Source organism: Calonectris borealis, chromosome 8 (assembly GCF_964195595.1).
Source record: "Calonectris borealis chromosome 8, bCalBor7.hap1.2, whole genome shotgun sequence".
NCBI classification, from domain to species: domain Eukaryota; kingdom Metazoa; phylum Chordata; class Aves; order Procellariiformes; family Procellariidae; genus Calonectris; species Calonectris borealis.
In genome coordinates, this window is record NC_134319.1 from 11,646,752 (window position 1) to 11,669,652 (window position 22,901).

Here is a 22,901-nt window from a genome sequence, read left to right on the forward strand (position 1 = left end):
ATTATTGCTGAATATAAAAGAGTTTTTAGCATTGCCTTTGTACGCAAGGGTGTGAGAAAGTCCAAGGCTTTTTATTTATGCTGGTATATTACACCATATAATTGCATCCATCTTTTGATCTGTGGTATGAATTAGTTCCATTGAAAACATGTTTTCTATTTTTAAATCGGTTGTCTTGAACTGAGTTCTTGAAACATTCTGCTTTTTGGTCTTGTTTTTGTGTAGATTTTCCATATTGTGCTGGGTTTAATATAATTGTTGACATGTTGGTTTTGAGGTTTTTTTCTTTACTGTTTTTTTCTCTATTTTGTATAAATCTCTCGATGTTTTATGTTACAGTGTTGTATTTATCGAGATTGAGTATGTAAGTTATCTCATAACATCTGAGCATCTCACAGTTCGGAAACGTGCGATGGTGAAGTGCTGTTAGCCAGTGTTAGAAAGGGAGAGCGGAGACTTAGAGGCCTTAAGAGCTGTGTTTCTGTTCTTGACTTGACTGAACAGTCTGTGTTCAGTGATGGCTAGACTGGAAGCCCAGGGCTCCATCCATGGTCAGTTAGGGACAGATAAACATTTCCTTGAAACTCGGATCATAGGTGGGATGATCTCTGCAGGACCTTGTATTCTCCACTGATGAGCAGCAGAGTCTAAATTTTGAACTCGAGTGCGTAAATTGCAAATCTGAGGTTAAATGGGATTACTGAGGCCCAAGTGACTCTTCCAAGGAGTGTCATATTCTCCTTGTCTTTTCTGTGGCTCTTGTGATGCTCACAAAAAATGTGAGCTGTGCTACCAGCAAGCTAAGGCTGCTGTCCCTATACCTGAGTAGCACTGCAGTGTTTCCTTGTGTTCTCCAACCCAAAGTCATTTGCTGTTCTCTTTTATTATGCTTGATGTCTGGTCTGTACAGCAGCTTCTGTGGTAGAGCCCTGGTCTGCGACGAGGGCTCCTCTGTGTCATAGAAGTAGTAAACAAAATGGCACATATCAAGTTTGGCAGAGCAGGAAAATGCCAGAAATTCCAAGCATTTGTTTCATGCCCCATCTGTTAGATGGTCCTCCTTGAGTTAAGACCCTTGCCTTGTCCTTCCCATGGTTGTAATGGGTGTTGAGAGTGCATTTGTGCATGCATTTTTCTTCCTTTGCAGTGGTTCTGCTTGGGGTGTGTGCTTGCTGGGTTTTTTTAATCAGTTCATGTTGATTCTTATCGTATGTTTGTATAATAGTTTGGGGTTGATGTAATCATTGTTACATGTATTTCATTAAGAGATGTATGTGTGTGTGTACTTAGGTGTTTGCATAATTCATGAAGTCAAGTATGTTCACATACCCCTTGTTAGCACATGAGTGCATGTAGTAAGTACGTACTTCTCTTCTTTGTATCCGTAGTTCATTGGGAAAGGTGCACTGTATTTATTTGGCATGTATATATGTAAAAAACCCACAAGCTCTACCATTTATTTTCTTTCTTCTACACCCACCCTAAAAACGTAAGGAAAAACACACACTTCTGCTAGGGTTCTAGGATAGTTTATTTTTTCATTCAGCCATTAGTTTATTCGTTCAGGAGTTGTACACTGGGAAAAAAGTGCATCCATTAGACAGTGAGGGCTTTATTTATGAGGGGGGTGGTGTTTCAAAGGGGAGGCTGTCAAGTCCCAAAAGAGCCTTTCATGGTGTATTCTCAGCGTGCTTCTGAGGCCACTGCTCTGCTCATCAGGAGGAGAGGCAGAAATGTGGGCTTTACAGAGCAACTGTGTGTTTCACTGGTCCCTGCGCTCACTGACGTTTATTTACATATTGGGAGAGTAAATGGGTAGAACAGATGGCAACCAGACATTTGGTGGTTCTGTTCCCGTATGCTCCTCAGGGGTCTTGCATTCAGTTTTTGCAAAAAGCTTGTCCTATAGTGAGGAAAAAAAACCCAGGAGCCTGTTCACAACTATGAAACGCTTGTTGGGTTTTTGCTTTAGTGACAGATTAAAGCATTTAGTAAAATGTGGAATAATTACAAGGTTTGTTTTACAAGTCCACATACTTGTTCCTTAGGATAACTCCATTGGTATGTCTGTCTCTCTTTTTGTTATTATTTCTTATTTTCACCACTGGAGAATTTAGATTTGAAGCTGGCAATCTCTTCCTTCTACAAACTGAGTTTGAAAAGTACAGGTCTATTTATATGGGTCTTGGATACCTTTTGGCCTTTTCTGCAAATACTGTAACTCATTTGTGCTCTTGTAAAAACAGAATATCTGAAAATTTTGCAGGATTTTCCAAGATATTTAATATGTGTTTCTTCACTATTTACAGTTGTGAAGCGGGAGATTTACTTCCATACCAAGTTGAATTTTTTTCTTGCTTTCTTTGTACATGCTGGAATGCTGGAGCAGGGCTGCTCCAGAGTGCTAGGCAGCTTGCTTTAGTGGTTTGGGTTGTTCTGGGTTTTTTCCCAATGTGTGCATGTTATTTGTTTTAGAGAAGTGATAATTAAAGCACTTCTCCTGGGCAAAACCGTAATATAAAATACACATTTTGAAAATATGTTAAAGGGGAGCTGCAAGTCAGGTTTTGAATGTGTAAAATTCTCAACCTGCACATTGTTCCTTCTTGTAAAGCAGCCAGGTGTTTCTCAGTAAAGTGGGGAGAAATCAAGTGAAAATTGAAGAGCTTGACCTTTTGCATAGCATACCAAATCAGCAGCTCTAACAGTTTGTGACATGATGAATTCCAATGACTTATTGGTAAACACATGAAACTGCCTAGCATTTGTAGGAGAACCTGTCAAATAATGTAAATACCAGACCTCAGTTAGTCTCACCTACAATGTGGAATCTCCTAGTATTGGATAAAGTCTGTAAAGCAAACCTTTCTATAATAAACCTTTCTGTGATAAAAGGTCAATGCTGAACTAGTTCACTTTGAACCAAGGTAGTTTTCAAAAGTAAAAGTAGAATTACTGATCCTCCCTCAGTTAATTGTCTCAGATTTTACCAAGTATTTTCTAATGCCCTTCTTATTAAATAATGTCTTTTAAAAAGACAAAACTAGGAAGCCATGCCACGCTCTGCACGGAGGCTTACCATAGTAAATGGTAGCACAGAAAGTGAAAACGGTAGATGTCAGGAAAGAAACACTCTCTTCTTGAGACACATTTAGAAGGTTGATCATTTACAAAAAATAAAGTAGAAACTTGCTACTTTCCTGTAGGCCATGCTGCACAAATATTATATTAGGATTATTTTAAATGAAGATAATTGCCGAACTGGTAGATTTTTGGCAGTATATTCCACAACCCACGTGAAATATAGAAAATTGTGTCTAAGTAAGAGTTTTTAGCCAGAGTATATTGATAGTGTGCATGGTTAATGAAGCTGCTGCGTCTCACTCAATATGTGACAATGTTTCTGTGATATATGCAGCAGTTCTCTTAAATACTTTGTAGGGCACTTTGGAATCCTTTGAGATCAAAATTAAATACAAGCCTGTTATTAAATAGGACCTAACTTCCTCCCTTTTTTTTTTTTTTAATATGGGGTATTGCTGGTTTTAGGAAATGTATTTCTAAACTGAGCCCACCATCGCAGTGCAATTACCGAGTAAATCACATCCTAGATAGTCTTTGCTTTTTTTCCCCCCTGATAAAATAACATAGTTTAAATATCTTTTCCAGTGGTTTGTAGCCAGATGCAAAGTCAGCTAAAAAAGATTTCTACATCATTATGTAACTAGAAGTAGCTGTTGTAAATACTGCAGAATTTCATGGCAGTCTTGAAAACCATGGCTTCTGTGTCCTGGTTCCTTCCCTTAGGAGCAGATGATGGCAGTTTAGATGGTCACTTCTTATTCTTTATGGTCCAGAGCTGGATAAGCATTAACCAAATAACTAATTCACTAACAGCAGAACTCAAGAAAAGTGAACTGGTAAAAACCAGGAACTGTTTTTGGCAGAGTATGGCAGACCCAGTGTGTTTTAAACTAAAAAAGGGGGGGGGGGGAGGGAGAAAAAAAGTTATGCGTGTATTTGTTGTTGAGCCCTCAAGTGCTAATCCATATGTGGTCATTTGTATCTCTGAAGGGTTTGGGTTTTTTTTCTTCTTTGACAGACTGATGTCTTGGTGTTGAGCTGCGATCTGATCACAGATGTTGATTTGTATAAAGTTGTGGATCTCTTTCGGACACATGATGCTACTCTCTCCATGTTGATGAAGAAAACTCATGAACCCACAGAAGTGGCACCAGGACAGAAAGGGAAAAAAAAGCCAGGTATGTAGATAGGAATACATATATTTACTTATTAATAAATGATAGAGAAACCACTGGTATGTATGATATGTTTAGTTATCAATCCCAGAGCGAAAGAAATAAAAAAGGTACAGATACCCTATTTTTCATCAGATTCCCTGGTGGGGGGTGTGACTTGTTTTTTTCCAGCTCAGAATTAAGTATTAGACTCGTGTAATCTTGCAGGCTCTGATCCAAAGCTCACAAGAGTTAAGGGAAAAGCTCCAGGTGACTTCAGTGAGTTTTGGATCAAACCCTAAATTTTTGTTACATATGAACATTAAAACCGTTAATTTTTTTTCAAGAGCGCTAAGCATCAGCCAGAGTATAGCTGGGAATTTTACCATTGACTGTAGAGACCAGCATTAGATGGGTAACAAATACTTCTAGAAATTCTCCCCTCTCATGGTATGTACTGAATTACTCTTCTGAGATCACATCTAGGAGCCTTTTGCTAGGCAAAACTCCCACTGATTTCAAGGACTTGGTTAGATGCTTATCTTGTCCCTTTTACCATAATATCTTAGTTAGTGCCTTGTAATCTTTAATGTATCTATTCTCACAACACTGCTGTAAGGCAGGGCAGGGCTATTATCCCCATTTTACTTACATGCTAAAAGTACTAAATACCATACAGTTGTTCCCATACCATACCTCTCATTTTCTTTTAATGATATCTGTTAAATTGCTGAGGCTTGATTATGACCAGCTTAGTGGGTCGTGGTCCATGATTAAAGCTCAGGGGCACTACAGTAATACTAATAAGAAAGCGTGGCTTCAAACTCTTTGAGAGAGGAGTGAAATGCAAGCCAACAGTTGGACTACATGTGTGTCTGGAAGTGGAGGAAATGTGTTTTTAAAAGAAAGCTGCTTAGACTCTGCATGAAAAGATTTTTCTGGAGCAAAGTGTAAGGATGATAGGCCTGAAAGCATTTAGGACTTGGACTCTCAAACAGCTCTAAACCCCCTGTTTTTGAAAAGGCAATCTAAGAGATAATGGCACATAAAACATTGTCAAGAGCACTATTACAGCCACAGAGTTGAGCATTCAGGAGTTATAAACTAATGGGTCTATGGTTAAACATCATAGAGCTGCCCACTACGTGAGCTCTGAGCATACAGGGTGGGGGTGAGGAGGTCTATGAGGATAAACAAGATCATCTGAAGACTCTTCGCAAGTGTAAACACATCAGGTTGCACGTGCATTCTTAATTTGCTTGGTTTTTAATGTCTGTGTGCTTGATTTTGTAGCATTACTCTTTCTAAATGACTTGTTAAAATTTGTGCATGATTTCTCAGATCTATAGAAGACCAAACTTGAAAACGTTAAAATTCCATCATGTGCAAGTGTTTTGACACCCACTGTTTTTCTGTGGGGCTGGATGCTAAGGTCTCCCACTCAAAGCTACTCTACTTGAGCTGTCATGGATAGCTCTAGTAAGTTGTCCCGTCCCCTGTTCCACCTCTGACTTCTCATCTTGACCTGCTTCATTTATTTACCCATAGTCACCTTTTTTCTTCTCTTCTGATTCCTGTCTCTGTGGTCCGGTGTCCTTTCACGGACAGTCCAAATTTCCACCAGTTTTCAGGGACTATTTTGTCTCCCTTCTAGCCCGTCTTGCAGAGTCCTCATTTTTATGTTTTTCTTTCCCCTCACCCTTGTGAGCTTATAAATTTTATTCCCTTGTAAAAAATAGGTTGCAAAAACACAACAGATCAAGCTCTTCCCCCTGGAGCAGTCATCACAGCATGGCTGTGGAGCCTCGTGGCTTGTGTGCTTTGCTTCTACCACATGATGGTACAGAAGACCTTAGATGGCACCTGCTATTTGATCAGTTCTAAGACCTGAGGAATTGAAACAACCTTTCCTTAAGAATAAAATATGCAGAAATTTTTGCAGCAAAAATAGAAATCTTGAAAGAGCACGTGAAACTGCAGTTTTTCAAAGATTTATAATGGAGTCAGATGGCAAAAAGTACACTCCTGATACACAGGTCAGCAGCACTTACTGAATGACATGCTGCTTCTCCAAAGAACTGCAATACCAGAGCTTGTCAAGGGAAAGGCCACCTAACCTTTTAAGCTTAGGCTAAACATTTTTTTTTCTTTAGCCTTAAAAGAAGCTGAACTGTTTTTGCTGGTTTTCCAAGTGTTCCTCTTAAGGCCGGCACCTGGCATTGGAAATTTCATCCCGAACAGTTAAAATTTGATGAAACTTAGAAGCAACTGAAGACAAGATATTAACATGGAATGTGTCAGGCAGCTTTTCATAGTATGTGGCACTGTTAGCTCCTTCTCTAAATCGTGACACATATATGTTTCTATGTACTTGCACTACGTACTTGCACTGTTCAAGTGTTAGTATCAGGAAATGGATCCTTAGTCCTGACGAGCCACTAGATATATTTGCAGCTTTATTTATTGTTTCACTGTTCCTACAAATTCATGTATTTTTTGAGAAGGAGCAACAAGACTTTTATTTTGCATGTGTCATGGAATCCGATACAAAGTCATTGCTTTTGGGATATTATTGAGCATTCAAGAAATGTGATATAAGGACAGTTTTTAAATTAGCATGAATTGCTAAGTGTTAAGCAGCTATAAATTCATACTGATGGTTTCCTGAAATGCTTGACATAACTCGGCTGCAAGTTACAGGGTGAAGTTCATTGGCTTTTATATTTAGGGGATTATATATTGACAATAATCATCTCATTGGCTTTTTTAATTGATCAATAAGAGGCATGGCAATAAAAAAAAGCAGAGTGCTAGTGAATGGTAGTAACCCAAATAAACAGAGTGTGTCAGGAATTCAGACACCCAGAATGGAGCCATGTGCTTAAAGATGACCTGCAAGGGATTGAGTGGAAAAGAGTGTCTGAACCTTTCTGTGTATAAAGAAAGGCAGAAAAGATGGGGATGGTGACTCTTTCCTGCTTGTTTTTCTTGTCTTGAAAGCAGCAGGCATGTCATCACTGGTATTCCCTGTGTTTGCCAGAAGACCTCTTGGTGGTCTTGCAGGCTGCGTCGTGTGAATTCTCTCCCTTTAATTGAAAGGGTGGGGATACTGAATCTTTAACAAAGGTGTCTTTTTCCCAAGTGTCAATTAATTATGTTTGATTAAAAAGCATTTTAGAAAATCTGACTGAAAATTATTTCTTCTCATCACTGAATTGCTCAACTTCCATTCTCTTGTGATGTCATGATTTCTTTAGGTCATTAAAGCCCTCAAAATTGACGGGGATCTAATTTCTAAGGTAATTAATAAATTGCAATAACTGTGTCCAATCCTTATTTATCTATCGCGAGGAGGCAAAATACATCCTGCATTACATTTTTATACTTTAAACGATTTTTTAGTTACCACCACTGCAGCTTTAACATTTTCCTCATACTTTCCTTGCAGGGATTTTATAAACTAGCTATGTATTCATTCTTCATTTATTTTTTTTCCCTCACTAAGTAATGCCAGTGTGATTTGAAACAGCACTCTTGTATCTCTGGGTAATTGATTTTAGTAATAACTTTTGTCTTTTCTAAATTACAAAAGTAATGCTATTTATTGCCAGTATACAGGGAAAAACCTAACCTGACCTGGCATCCGCTACTAAAAAAAAATATAGTGCTCTCACATGGTTTCACTGTCTGTTTCTTACCTATGACACAAGCAAGAGAAACCGGTTTGGTGGCAGCCATGTACCTGGTCCCATTTTCATGAAGTTTTCTTTTTCCCTTTTTCTTACTGCACAGAGCTTTGCGATAGCAGTGTAACATGCTACTGTAGGAACGGTCAGGAGACGGGCAGCCATGACCTGAACCTTGAGAGAAGTGCTGGTACCTTGATGGAGGAGAATCTGTCACTGTTGTGTTTCTAACCTGTCAGGAGACCCCAGTTAGGTGGCAGTGGCGATGGTTGGTTAGCCCCTACTCTCAAACTTCATTGCCCTCCTTAGCATGAGAATCAGCACTGCTTTCAAGACTTATTTCTGAGTTTTTACAGCAAGTGAGCTTTATCCCAATTGTACTTAATTTGTAATAATGTTACATGTTCAGGCCTATTTTTGTACTACTTCGCTGTATAATTTATTTCTGAGAGGGGATGGGGGAGATTTCTGAAAAGGGTATGCTTCATCACTTGGATCAAAGGCTGCCAGTAGGAGAACTTTCAACAGCTGCATGGATTTGACTGTATTTTGATAGTGGTTATTGCTGTGGTAACTCTGAAGGAACAGGTAAAAGGAAAATAAGGGATAGGGCTGAACTGGGGAAAATAGGGTTAAAAATAGTTTGGCTGAGAAAAGAGCTAGAGAATTAACTACTTATAGAGCATGCTGTCATTCCAATGTAGTTAAAGGCTTAGAACTTAGGAGACTGAATATTTGCCAGTTTGGCCCAAAATAATAGTACTTAGTGGGAGAAAAGAGGTTTTTGTTAGAACTGTACCATGGCATTCTTGTACTGCCTGTGTTCCTGTAAAGATCAGTGTATGGTCGCCACCAGAGTGATGGAACATACAACGTGCAAGTTGGAATACACTACCACCACTGTATTCAGATGTTGTCAAAAACTGTTCAAAAATAAATGCTTTACATTTCAGTACACCAAAGTCACTGTTGATGCACAGTCACTGATTGCAGGAGATGGGAATTGCCACAATAATAGATGTGACTATTAGGTATTCTCTTCGTTGGCAGTTTTATAAATAGATATTTAAACCAAGTTAACCCACCCAGAAACATGAATGGTAGGAGTCTTAGAATCTATACTTGTATGTGTGTTTGTGTATGTGATTTAGGTTTTCTATTGCTATCAGTATTTATCTGAAATAAGAGATCAGTTGCAAAGTAGTTATGTCTTAACTGAAACCATAATCCTCTCCAGACCACCAAATTCTAATGTGGAGTGATTTATGAGGAAGAAGCAGTTGGATTTTGAAGAACTCTCTGCTTGCCTTGGGTTTGTTGTGTAAATTCAGGTAGCAGGTTTGGGTTTTTATTATTTAAAAAAAAAAAAAAGAGAGAGAGAGAAGGAAAGCACAGCTCAAGATGGAGTGTTGCATGTCAGGACCTGTAGTTGGCATCTTCATAAAAAGGATGCAAAAACCTTGCAGGGCCAGTGTTTTGAATGTCGTGATATATATCAGCTACCCTGACTGAAAAAAAGTTAATAAATATTGCGGATAACTTTTGCAAATTCATTGATTTGCTCGGTTAGTCTGAAACCTAGTATTTCATTTTTTGGGGGTGGTTGGTGGTCCCGTTTATTTTGCATCCTGCATTAAGACAGGATTATATAATGATTGTGTTTGATCTTCTACTTCAGTGGAGCAGCGCGACTTCATTGGAGTGGACGACACAGGAAAAAGATTGCTCTTCATGGCTAATGAAGCTGACCTGGATGAAGAACTTGTCATTAAAAGATCCATCCTTCAGAAGTAAGCTTACAAGTCCTTGTAATAGAAACTGAACCTGGGATGGGGGAAAATAACTGTGGACTAGGAGTGATGGTTAAAGACAAAGTAGGATGAAAAGGGAAGAGGAAAAGCAGCTTTTGCAATATTCAGGGAGCAGTATTTTATTATTCATTACATCATTACAAGAAGTTGATAGGTTTGTCTGATACCTTTGTTGTGGAAAAATTCCAGGGGAAAAAAAGAAATGGTGAAAAGGTAACTCTCCTTGAAATGAAGCCGGTATCGCTATAGTTCAGATACAGATTAAATTCAGAGATTCAGAAGTGGTAGACCTATGTCCGTAAATGAAATGCTAGTCTTTTTGGCTGAGTCCCAGATGGATTTACAGAGTATCTGAGAGAGGCTCTCGGGATTTCACAACACTCTTGTGCATCTAAGGCACAAAACCTCAGCTGTGTTTCTAGGCCCCAAAAGATTCATTAGAGAATCCATGTTATATCCACCATTAAACTGCACTGGGGACTTGGATGAATTTATTAAATACGTCAGACTAGCTGAGCTTCCTACACAGCATAATTCATATCCATTAGTAGAAGAATGAAAGATGGTTTGTTGCTCTTTACGCTCTTCTGTACAGTAATTTTAGTTTTCTCGGACACATTGTCTGACATTTTCTGTGGAGAGCTCTGCTGGCTCCTTCAGACCCAGCCTTTGTAGTCTGTCCCAGGCTGACAGTCAGACTTTCACCTCTGTGAGATTAGACACCTGTGGGGCAGCCATCTGAGAGCTGGGAAATTCATCCATGTGGACCTTGTAAGTCAAGGATGCAGACATCTGGGGTCTGCTCCCAGATAATCTCGTCTGTGAAAATGCCTCTGGTGTGTGCTGTGGACCGCAGCTAGGTGTAATCTTTTCTTGAACATGGGAAATGTTCAGGGAGGTGCAAGGGAGGTGCTGTGTGCCCATGGAAAGATGACTCCTCTTCTGCCTTGAGTGTAAGGATTACTAGAAGGAAGGTGGTCAAGAGTGAGCCATGTGTTAACTGCTGTGATGGAAAGAGCCTGTCCCAGCGTGTTCCCACTGGCTCTCTCCTGGATTTTTCTTGGACGTGGCAGGGACCAAGCTGCAGACAAGCCTTCTGTACATACACAGCAGCTGATCTGTATAGCGTAGGAAATTCAGCACTGTTGCATTCTGTGTTTTTGAGCAAACAAAGACTAATAGATCTATTTTGGGCTAGGGAGGAATATTTTATCTACTGTTAGTGATAGGCTTGTCTTTATGGCTTTCTCCTAGCACTAGCGGGTGGCTGTGATACGACGACTTAGAAATTGCTGTAACATGTGTGATCTTAGTTGACCTCTGATTTTACAGGTTCATCTAACCAGAGGATTCTCATTCCTGTTACCCTATAGCTAAATTAATCAGGCTTTATCCTGCAGGCAAAACTTTGCCTTCAGGAACACCTGTTCGGATACATTGTCTTCAGCAGATCTTCTTAGGCATAACTGTTTGGGATTTGGTAAATGTAGTGTTGGTGATATACAGATGGGATAAAAATCTGTCTGTCTCCCTGTCTTTCTTACATTTCCATATGGACAGCTATCAAAGCTAATGTAAAGTGTTAACCACCCTCCAAGTAAAGCCCACAGATGATAGGATGCACAAAGAGAGAAGACCTGCTAAAAAGAACAAAAAAAAATTAAGAAAAGGATGCTCTCAAGCATCAGGCAGAAGTATTGGGCCAGTATCCACCTGGGTGAGCTTCTGACTTCTGAAACTGCCTGCTGTGGATGCTCATGCGCTCTCTCTGTTTTACAGCTGCCATCTTGGAGCAGTTCTGAGGGAAGCAAAATAGTATATGGAAATTGTCAAATATTTTCAAATGAGGCAATTCCAGGGTAGCAACAACTGTGGGAGCTCTAGAAAGACAAAGTGTTGGCAGCTAATGATGTTTTAACCACTGTGTTGTCTAGACCTGCTCAAACCCTGACTTTCTCATGTGAGAAACAAAAGTGACGCTTGAAACCATCTTTGAAGTCTTTTTCTTTAATACATCATAGTAAAGCCAAGGAGGGGGGGGAAGAGCAAGCCCAATCTCGTTTTTCTTTATGGATCACTTGAAGTGGCTGACTTTCAGCTACCATGTTGGCCGATTCTTGATCTCTGGACTTTGTTTTGATGAAATAACAGACTTTGTGGCAAAATGGGAGAATTTCCAGTACACTCATTCATTCCTCTGTAAAATACAATAGACATTTTGAGGGTGTTGCTTTTGTTTGTTTTGCTTTTAATGGTCCCTTTGAAGGGCTATGGTGGTCTTGTTACATGAACTCTAGAACTCCTTCAGTGCTTTTGCTCTTCAGATCCTTTTCTTTTTCTATTTTCTTTTTTCTCTCCCTTTTTAAGGAGGCGAGTGGAAGGAGAGACAGGGAGGGAGTGGTGAAAGGAATGGGAAGAGGGAAGATGAACTTTTCTTTAAAGCTAGGAATCTTATTACTAGTAAAAATCTAGATCCCATATAGAAATGGTTCAAAGGACCTTTGGCTTCCCGTCCTCACAGGAGGGAAGTTGTGTTGACAAAACATCCAAAGTTGTAGAACGCTAATTTAAATCCTTGAAGAAAAACCTTTTTCCTGACCTTTGCCTTCTTCCTATCATTGGATTTCACGCTCTTCACTTTCCTGCCATAAAAGAGCAGCTGGTGGGGAGGGACAGGGGAAAACACACATTCTCCTGAGTACCTGTTGAGTATTAAATATTTATTTGCTCTTGACTCAGGCATTTTGTAATAACAAAAGTGTTACAGAATGAAAGATTTTAATAGGATTTCTAAGTTCATGTGTAACCTGTTATTCTCTTTCTCAGTTTGGTTAGGATTTCTTTTCCAGATTTGTTGTTTTTGATTTGTTTTGGGGTTTTGTTAGTTGTGGATAGCCATTTTGGTTTTCAGAATGCCTCTCCTTGTTACACCACAGAAAGGAGTCTGGATTTTGCTCCTTTGCTTGCCAGAGCAAATCTGGCAAAGCTTTCCATTCAGCTGTTAAAATTGTCCTTTTTTTTTTTCCCTGTGCTGTTAATCACCCTGATGACAAGTCCCACAGGTAGCATCCTCCCTCCAGTAAACAAGTGCGAAACAGTATCAAATACATCCATCCAGGCACGTTTTGGTGTGCATCAGGATGGGCCAGGAGGCAAATTTAGTGGTGGTGCCTAGAGAGACTAATGCTGCTGGGGAAAGCATTTTCAAGGAAATGGTTCCCTGTTTGGGTAATGAGAGCTTATAAAAAGCCATGAACAGCCTGTGCATGTCATTCACTTTGGCAAATAGCTGCAAGATGAGATACTAGAATGAAAGAAATACAGTTTGGGGAAGTTTCGGAGCCAGCTTAGGGCTCTTTGAAGAGAAAAAAATAAAGTTATGTACTCATCCCTGGAGCCTGGTTTTGTCAGTGACATCTCCCTGACTTGGGTCTTGGCAGGATGAAGGAGTGAGGAAATGATGAGAATTCCATAGCTGCTGCCTTTGCTTTTGGAGGGGGCAAAGGTATTTGTTTTCAAAGCACGATTACAATGGACAGGGAGCTTTTTTGCTCCACCTCTGATATTTATGGTCATGCAAAGTGAGACAGTAAAAGACACCTGTTGGAGCAGGTCTAAATTTGGAGCATTTCCTTTTAAGATCTTGTGGGCTGTGTAAGGGTGAGTTCAGCCTTCGTGGGTGTTCTGTCTGCACAGACGCAGGTGCAGGGCTTCTCCTAGAGAATATGTTAATAAATCACCGTGACAATTCCAGCTACTTATTACCTCATGTGCTTCAGACAGAAAGGAATACCTCATCTATAAATATATACAGTACTAACATTAGTAACCTTGAAGTAACAATACAGATCTGTTTTTAAGATATTTTAATAAAAAGAGGGGGGTAAGATGGGGGAGTTTTTTCTTCCTTTTCCCCTTGCATCATGAGAGTAAAAATGAATGGTGTAGTATAATTTTAAAAGTCAGCGTTGCCAAGTGGGTAGGTAATGGGAATTCAGGAGTAGCTTTGATACACTTGATTTCCTTTCTGTTGCCTTGGGATATTGCCTTTTTTTTCTGCTGATAATTTGTTTTAAATAAGTGGATCATATATAAACACTGCAACTTCCTTAGTGTTTCCGTTCTCTGAAGCTGCCCTCCTTGGGAAATTGGCATCTCTGAAATACTCTGCCACTCCTATGGTTGTTCTTTCGGGTTTTTTTCTTTTAAAATCTACTTCCATGAGAAAGGCTGGGAATGACACAGGTATAGGCAGATGCTCCACTGTGTAAAGCATCATAAGCTAGACCATGGGCAAATGTCCTCTTCCAAATCCAGCTGTGCTAGTGAAGGAGGCCACCACCTCCAGCTTGCCCCCAGCTGGATGTATGATCGAATACTTCATAAGCCACATGTGTCAAAATGAGTTGCATTACTTTTAATAGATTAAACAGCAGGACTTTGATAACTTGGTTCTTTTTATTTTGTGCATTAGGGAGTAGTCCCCACAAGCTGTGCCAGTGGCAGGGAAGGGAGGAATGCAATAACCCAACTCAGTAGGAAAATCCTGAGGAGCAACTCGGGGCAGACCAGGGAGCAAAAACTCTTTGCTCTGCTCAGCTGTCTACAGAATGAATATACATGTATTAGCTTTGGTGGTGTTCCCGTGTTGGAAAAATCAGTCATTTCACTGATGTTAGCAAACTTTTGTTATTAAGTTTCCTTTGCATTCAAATGATATTTTGAGGAATGCCATGGAGAGATGTTGGATATATCTTTTTTTCTCTAAAATGTGACTTTTATAGAGTGATGTGTAGATCTTCATGTCTTCCCTGTTATTCCAGATCTGCTCTTTTCATAAATAAAAATAAAATTTTCTGACTAGCATCCAGAAAACAAGTCAGGTTCTTTTTGGCTCCTCGTCACAAAAATAGAAATTGTATGTGTTGCTTTAGGTAATAATCCTTTTGCAGATGCATAAGCCAGAAAAGAATCTGGTTCCCCTTCCCAGAACTGAATTGGTTTCACAGTACTAGTAGGAATTTAGAAAGTTGTAAAAAGTTATTTTAGCCAGTAAAGCAAGCGGATCTGACTCTGAATCAAAACAGGGGAACTAGGTCTATTGAATAAGAGAGTGTGATTTTTACACACTTAACTTCTCAGACTGTAACCACACTTTAAAAATGTTGGTGTAGCTTTAATCATATTTCTTTACAAAAAAGGATTTTGCTGAACATTTCAGAAAAAGATATTGGCCTGTGAGTTGTTGTTTGAGCCATGAGTTGGGAGTAGGTGTTCTCAAGATGCCCTTGGAGGTCTTGCTTGCTTGTTTAGAAATTTCTCAGTTCACTAAGAGTAGCTGCTGTAACTAAAAGGCATTAATTTTCTCAGAAAGTTTGCCCTTTTTATTATGCTTTTAGACTTTGCTCAACTTGCTCTGCTTTTTCTGTAAATATGTTGGGGATGAGTGTAGCCTGAACTTCAGAAATGGAGTATTTCTAAAATGATTTATTGTTTTTGAAATGGATGTAGCCAAATACAAGGAAAACATTTTAATTTGGTGCTTTTCTATGTTATGCTTGTACAATAAACGTGAACTATCAAAGCAGTTTGTGAGACATTGACTTTATATTTCAAAGAACATACTGCTATTACTGATTTTAATACTGTTGCTTCCACAAGATTTTATTGTGTTTTGCTGCTGCTGTGTTGTTTTATTCATTCAGTGGGGGGGTTGAAAGGAATGTACAACGTATCCAGGTCCTATTTATAACAGAAAGGTCATGCCATGTCTTGACAGCTTGTACAGGTAAGAGGTCATGAATCTTAGAATCTGGAATATTAGCAATGACTTCTGTGTTGAACGTAGCTATAGAAAGACTTACTGGCAATGGATTTAATTTTACTGCAAGATTCTTGCCAGCGTTACAGTACACATAAGACTAAAAGCAGAGAGCGTGAGGCTCAGCATTTGGTTTCTAATCGTCAGTAAATGTATGTTGCGCGGATTGTCATTAGTCATTTGTCTGTCTGTCTGCTGTGGTCTCAGACCAGCACTTAGCCCGTGATTTGGTTTTACTTTTCGGAGGTTTCAAAGGAGGAATAGCTGACTGTATTGCTTGGACACCCTTGAGTCCACGTGACTTGGTAAATGCAGTGCTCTGGGTGAGTCATTAGGTTGGACAATACTGAAGTTGAATCTCTCTCATTGTTACTCTAAGCCAGGCTTGGGTCTTGAAAAGATGACAAATGGTCTGTTCGTTTTAGGAAGATGGCTTAATATTTTAATACAGTTGCCACTGTGTAGTTTTTAGCAACACTGTGAGTTAGTTTATTTTGCAGAGTTGATGGGAAATGCAGCCATCACCGGTTGTTTTTGTGACGTGTTTACGTCAATTGATCCAGATGTAACCTGTATGATCAAAAAGTTCCTCTGAATGGTCTGGTTAGGGGTGAGACACAGAATGATCAATGATTTGCTTTTAACGTATGTTTTCAGCCATATCGTGTATTCAGTAGAGCTGCCTGTTGAAATCTTAGGGTTTCAGCTCGTGTCCAGCGATCCCAGAATGACCAGTATGCGACAGAGGGGCACAGACTCCTTATTGTGCGGTTGGGATGGCACACAGAAAAAAAAAGCCAAAGGTCAGAGGAGTTATCCCCACTTGGGCAAGCGCTGTCAGGCTCTCCCCTACCACATGTCCGCCATGTGTTCCTCATCAGCGGGATGTGGAACTCCATGACGCAGAGCAGACTGGAATGCGGAGTTAGTTAACACCCGCCGTTGGGGAATTTATCAGCCAATGTGGAATATGGGGGGGAAAAAACAGCCTAGTTTAAAGCAAAGTAAGGGTGAAATGAGGCATGTGACTGTTCCTCTTCAGTTAAAAGGTCTGATTCTGCTTGGGGCTGAGGTCCTGGCTCCGGAGTCCAGCCAAAGCATGTGGTTCCCTTACTGTTCTGTGTTACTGTTTTTTTGTTTTGTTTTGTTTTGTTTTTTTAAATCCTTTAGATTGTCAGGCTTAGCAGAAGATTTTTGCAGTGGGCTGGAGGGAAATACCCTTGGGATTTTTGCAAGGAACCATTAATCTAGTTTATTCTAAGAAATCCGGATTTAGAAGAGCCTTTCCTTTATCCTGGTCATTGAGATCCCAAATCACTAACTTGCAGGGATACATAAAAGTGATAGCCTCTCTGTTAAAATTAGCTACACTTGGTATCAATTGAACTGTAGTTGCATAATATTTTTAGTGCTGATTTATTATATTTACTTCATGGCTACTGTGAACTCTAACCTGGATGATTTACTGTGATGTTTAGCACTGCTAAGAATATTGTTAAAGTCATGATGGACAGAGTCAGAATATACAATTAGCTGGTTGAAGGTACATGTGTGCCCACGATCCTTACTGGGTTCGCATTCTACTTTATTCGCAGCAAATATATATCTTTCAAAATGTTTCCATTCATTCAGAATACAATGCTGAATTCCCTCTTGAATAGCCGTTGTGTGGTTCTCCCCAAACAGCATTGTGCTGGCAGTTTCTGGAATTACACAGGAAATGAAGAGCATAGCAAACTTTCCTTTCTCTTGCTAAGACATGCTCCCCGGGAGTTCTTCCAGTAGATCGAGTAAATAGCAGAGATCTATTCCTAAGGGCAGCATGTCCTCTACATTTCTGCTTTGAGAAATCCTAATTTTCGCTGGCTTTAAATCCTTCCTTTCTTCATCAAATTTATTGCACCATTTCCTCAGCTAGAGAGGATTAGATAGAGATTCCTTTTACATGCAGTAAAACTTCTTATCCACTTGTCTTAGAGATTTCTTATAGAACTCTCTCCTTCCCCAATCACCAAATATGAAATACTCTGTTAGGAATTACGAGGAAATGGCTATTACACCTTGATATGTGAACTGGCAATGCAGAATGCTGTATCTTGCACAATTACTCGTATAACTTACATGTACCTCCATACCTGCCTATTGGTGGGCAATAGCTCTTGGTATTACTTGGGTCAATCATCTTGAAACCCTTTAACCTTTTTAAAAAACATGTGGGGGGTGGTATTCATAATTCAGGTTAGTGGAAGCTCAAGATTTTTCAAATCTGGGTCAGTCAATACAGAGGCATTTAAAAAGGGAATAATTTAGGGCCTTCAGACAGAAAAAAATTGGCTGATGGACTTTAATTAAACTCCAAGGGTTGGAAGCAAACCAGTAAGAAAGCAAGGGAAATTCAAGTTAAAGATCAACTTCTAGTTTTTCTGAATATAAATTCTCCAGCAGCTGGTGATATTTGCAAGAGCACAAGAGACTCTCTTTCAGTATTCCCTTTTATTTCATTTTTTCCCTTTGCTTTGTTATTCCCAAGGTGTAGCATTAAATATGATTTCAGAGACCATGTGTGTCCCTAACTTCTCTGTCCCATCTCTATGGTACATGTGTTCATACATGTATGTATATGTGTAATGTATAGCTTTGTTCACTAATGTATGGGTACAGCATTTCTAGAACTAGGTGTTTATTTTTTTGTCAGTTTTTTCCCCCAAATGACCTACAGCATTTCTGAAAATACCTCTGAAATTCCCACTTCTGTGACTTTGAGCCTTAGCCAGGTAGAATAGTAATAACAGAATCACGGCCAGCGGTGCCATAAATTTCAACTAAAGTATCAGGCAAGAAGGCTGATTTCTGTTTGTACTGTTGTTGGAGATATTTATGCAGGGCAGGTCTTTCAGCAAGTGTGATTATTTTCAGAGAGGCCCTCTCTCCATTCTTGCCTTAGAATGTGCTGGGGATGTGTGCGGGGAACGGCACCTGACGAACGGCAGCCAGACACAAGGAATAAAATCCCTTGGGAATGAGACTTCTCTTTATGGCCATTTTTCACTTCTAAGGCCACTTGAAAAATATTGTTCTTCAGGTAGATCTCCTTCCTAGATCCCTGGGTTAGCATTTGGGTGCCTGCCATTTTCCCAGACCAAAGAGCTACTGAAGACTTAAGCTTTTCAAGTAGGAAAGTATGCAAGCACATATTTTGCAGCACCAGACGCTATTGAAAGAATAATGGACCCTTCCACATTCAACTCCATTCTTCTTGCACTCGCTCCCAGACCTCTGGAGCCACTGTGCTAGCAAATGATTACATTCTGTTTCTCTTTGGTAACTCTTCCTAAACAAAATGTTAATTGAGACATTGATTTATACAATTTAGATTCCTGTGTTAAGTCAGTGTAGTTAAAAGTAGCCTCTGGCTATTGAGGGGATAGATCGGCGAGACAAATTAGTGCTTGCTGGTATGTTTTTCTATATCTTACTCTTTGAGAAAATAGTATCTATTTCAGATTTAAGGAATATGTCTCTTGCATGTGTTTGTCTTAGATGTACCCCATGATAGAACGCAGGATTCTGGGTGTTTTCTGATTTACATTGTTATATGAAGGAAGCAACTTGATAAAGAGTAGACTGGCATTTTTTTGCTCTGCGCTTGATGTTTGTCAACTGAAAAGAAGGGGTTATGATACTAGGGATGTTATATAGATTCCAGGCTTTCATATGTGACAGAGGTAACTTCATGCCTGGGGTAAAAAATGACTTCTCATGTCCTGGACAACTATTGACTTAAAGGGTTTGCAGAAAAGTTGTCTGACCTTACTTCTCAGTAATCTATTCTTGTCTTTGGAAAAAAATAGAAATGTTAATCTGTTTGATTGTTGTAGTGAACCATTAAAATAAGCAACCTTTGTGTTTACAGAGGAAGAGTTCTCTTGTTCTACAGGTGTTCTGGTGCTGGAAAGGGTAAAAGTTAACATGTGAATTGATGTGCTATCACCTGTTTGCATTAAGAATATCTTGTAATTAATATACAAAGAGATCTCGCTTCTCTACTTGGCTTTGTGGCCTTGCGAAGTCCACTTAATGTTTGTCTCTCACACTTTCTTCACTTCTTAAAATGAACGCAGTATTACTTTCCTGTCTCATAGGGGCATAACTCATGAATGTTTATGTCAGTACTGTAAATATAAAATGCTGCTCTGAGTACAGGGCATTAACTGTTGGCTTTTCCTACATTTAGAATCAGAATATTACTTGTTAAAATGACCTGCAGGAAGCAGCTGATGTAACACAGCATACAGCATGAGCTACAGATCATGTTTAAACCTAGATTTTCAGTTTCAGCACTTGCATTTCTGCATGTCAGATGCCAATAGTATTTAAATGTGTTATTGTATAGTTTATTGTGTGTTACATTGTTATGCGCTGCTATTCTTATCACTCCACTGTCTATTAATTTCCTTTCAATGTTCTCATTTTCCAGTTTTTCCTACAAAAGCACTGGACATACAGTGAAAAATGAAATATGTTTTCTTTTGCATTAACAAGCCACCACTGCTGAATGTACACGATCAAATTTGTAGATAGGTGGTTCCTTGCGTGCGCATGAACTGGTTTTACAAATGCTGCCTTGAGTCTGGCACAGCTTGTGGCAGTGCACCTGAACTAACATGCGAGTGGCTGTACTGCTGCCAGGGCCAGGCTGGGCTGGCAGCGACACGGCTGGGCAGGCAGGGCAGCTCCTGAGCTAGCGAGTCCTGTGGGAGCTCAGGGCACACCGTGGAAGAACCAGAAGTTCTGGTGCAGAAATAGTAGTATCATCTAGGCTTTCTCCAATCCCTATTATTCTGGATAAAGGGGAAAAAGTGATGTTTATGTTTCTTAATTCTTGCGTTTGTTTGCTACTTTCCACTGCCAGTTTGGCCACCTGATGGCAGCTTTTGAATTCTGAGATAAGAATTGTGTTTTTGTTACCCATATGTACAGCTTTGGTCAGCACTTTCTGCATCCAACAAAATACAAATATCAAAAAAGAGTTAATCTTTTCTAGTTCTTCAAATAGCATACTTTTCACAGTAGAAAAGTAATTCCCTTTAGAAGGTGGTCACTCTAAAGACTAACTGCTTTCATTTCTCCTAAACATTTTAATAGCACGACAACACATTTTTTACATCTTGTCCTGCCTGGACTGGCCCAAGGGCTACTGCATGAACTATCGCCTGTTTAATTTGTTCAAAAGCTTGTCATTGCTCAGGGCCCCATTTGAAATTGTTCTTCTTCCGGGTCACTTGATAGAGAGGGCTTATAATCAGACTGTAATTTGGAATATGCATTCTCCAAAAACCCACAACACCTAAGAAAGCTTGTGTTTCCTTTTTGCTAGTTGGTGGAGACATGGCTGTTATTTTGTTGATCACATCCATTGGGAGCTGACAATGTTTGTCTTGCCATTTTATTCCTAAAAACTGGATCTCCTGTGCAGGTCCCTTGACCTTACTTTGTTTTATGGCAAAACCTTCAGAAGGATTTGGACTATTTTCTTCCCCTTCTCAAAAAATTGTTCTGCTGTGCTGCCCCACACGATGATGTCATCAATGTATTGCAAGTGTTCTGGAGCTTCACCCTGTTCCAGTGCGGTGTGGATCAGTCCATGGCAAATGGTAGGGCTGTGTTTCCACCCCTGGGGCAGTCGGTTCCAGGTGTACTGGACGCCCCTCCAAGGGAAAGCAAACTGTGGCCTGCACTCTGCTGCCAAAGGGATGGAGAAAAATGCATTAGTGATATCAATTGTGGCGTACCACTTGGCTGCCTTTGACTCCAGTTCGTATTGAAGTTCTGGCATGTCCAGCACGGCAGCACTCAGCAGTCGCATGACTTCGTTCAGGCCACAATAGTCTACTGTTAGTCTCCACTCTCCATTGGACTTTCATGCTGGCCGCATGGGACTGTTAAAGGGTGAGTGAGTTTTGTGATCACTCCTTGGCTCTCCAGTCGATGAATCAGCTTATGGAGGGGAAGCAGGGAGTCTCAGTTGGTGCGATATTGCCACCGGTGCACTGTTGTGGTGGCGATGGGCACCCATTGTTCTTCAATCCTCAGCGGCCCCACAACAGAAGGGTCCTTCGAGAGACCGGGCAAGGTGGACAGCTGTTTAATTTCCTTTGTCTCCGGGGCAGCTATACCAAAAGCCCACCGGTACCCTTTGGGTCCTGGAAATACCCTCTCCTGAAGTAGTCTATGCCAAGGGTGCGCAGAGCCTCTGGGCCAGTCACAACGGGGTGCTTTTGCCACTCATTCCTGGTTAGGCTCACTTCAGTCTTCAATACAATTAGCTGTTGGGATCCCCCTGTCACTCCAGAAATACAAATGGTTTCTGCCCCTTTATAGCTTGATGGCATTAGGGTACACTGTGCACCGGTGTCTACTAGAGGTTTATACTCCTGTGGGTCTGATGTGCCAGGCCATCAAATCCACACAGTCCAGTAAACCCGGTTGTCCCTTTCCTCCATCTGGCTGGAGGCAGGGCCCCTCTAGTCCTCATCATAGTATTCCTTACTCACTTCTTGTAAATGTGTATCAAAAGTCCCTTTATTAAGTTCAGAAGTAAAATCAGCCCTTCTACTCTGTCTGGGGAATGGCTCACTGGAAACTGGAGCAGCAATTTTCCTGGAAGAACCCACTTTGTGATTTTCTCCTCCCCCCCCCCCCCCCCCCCCCCCCGCTTCCTTGCAGCTCATGTACCTGTGCCTCTAGGGTTGAAGTAAATTTTTCCATCCACTTCCTCATGTCCTCTCTGTGGTCATGCAGGTAAAACCATAGGGTGGCCCAAGGTGTGTACCCACGATATCCTCTCTCTTGAGCAGAGGGATGCTTACTCCTAATGGCTGACATACTGGTCCGTTCAGGTGGGGAGTAGGACATATCCTCTTTGAGTTGCTGGAATTCCCGGCACAATTTTTTGGACAGTTTTTCCACATACAAGATGCAGGCCCATAGGGAGGAAGAGAGACTTTCTTCGTATTGCTGGAGTTGGCCAGCCAATTTATCCACCATTTGTCCCTCTCCGTCTTTCCAGGTTATTACTGCCAATGAGTTTGCATATGACGATGGCGCGCTCCGTACAAACTTCTGCCACATGGGTCACGTGCTCTTGACTTCATCTGGATCTTTGGATAACTGCTCATTGTTCAGGTCATCATAAATCACCTCCAGCACAGCTAATTCCCTCAGGTACTGGACACCTCTCTCCATGGTGGTCCACTTGCCTGGGTGACATATAACATCTTCCTTGAAGGGATACCTTTCCTTCACGCCTGACAGGAGTTGCATCCAGAGGCTGAGGGGTTGTGTC

At 40.4% G+C, this 22,901-nt stretch overlaps 1 protein-coding gene across 2 annotated transcripts in view; it reads left to right on the forward strand.

Annotated features, from left to right (window-relative positions):
- Positions 1–22,901, forward strand: part of EIF2B3 (eukaryotic translation initiation factor 2B subunit gamma) — a 105,321-nt gene that overhangs the window by 17,265 nt on the left and 65,155 nt on the right. For both annotated transcript variants that reach the window (XM_075155947.1, XM_075155946.1), the window contains exons 4-5: positions 4,103–4,262; positions 9,603–9,714. In XM_075155947.1, the coding sequence (XP_075012048.1) occupies positions 4,103–4,262; positions 9,603–9,714 (272 nt within the window). The remainder of the gene's footprint in view (positions 1–4,102; positions 4,263–9,602; positions 9,715–22,901) is intronic.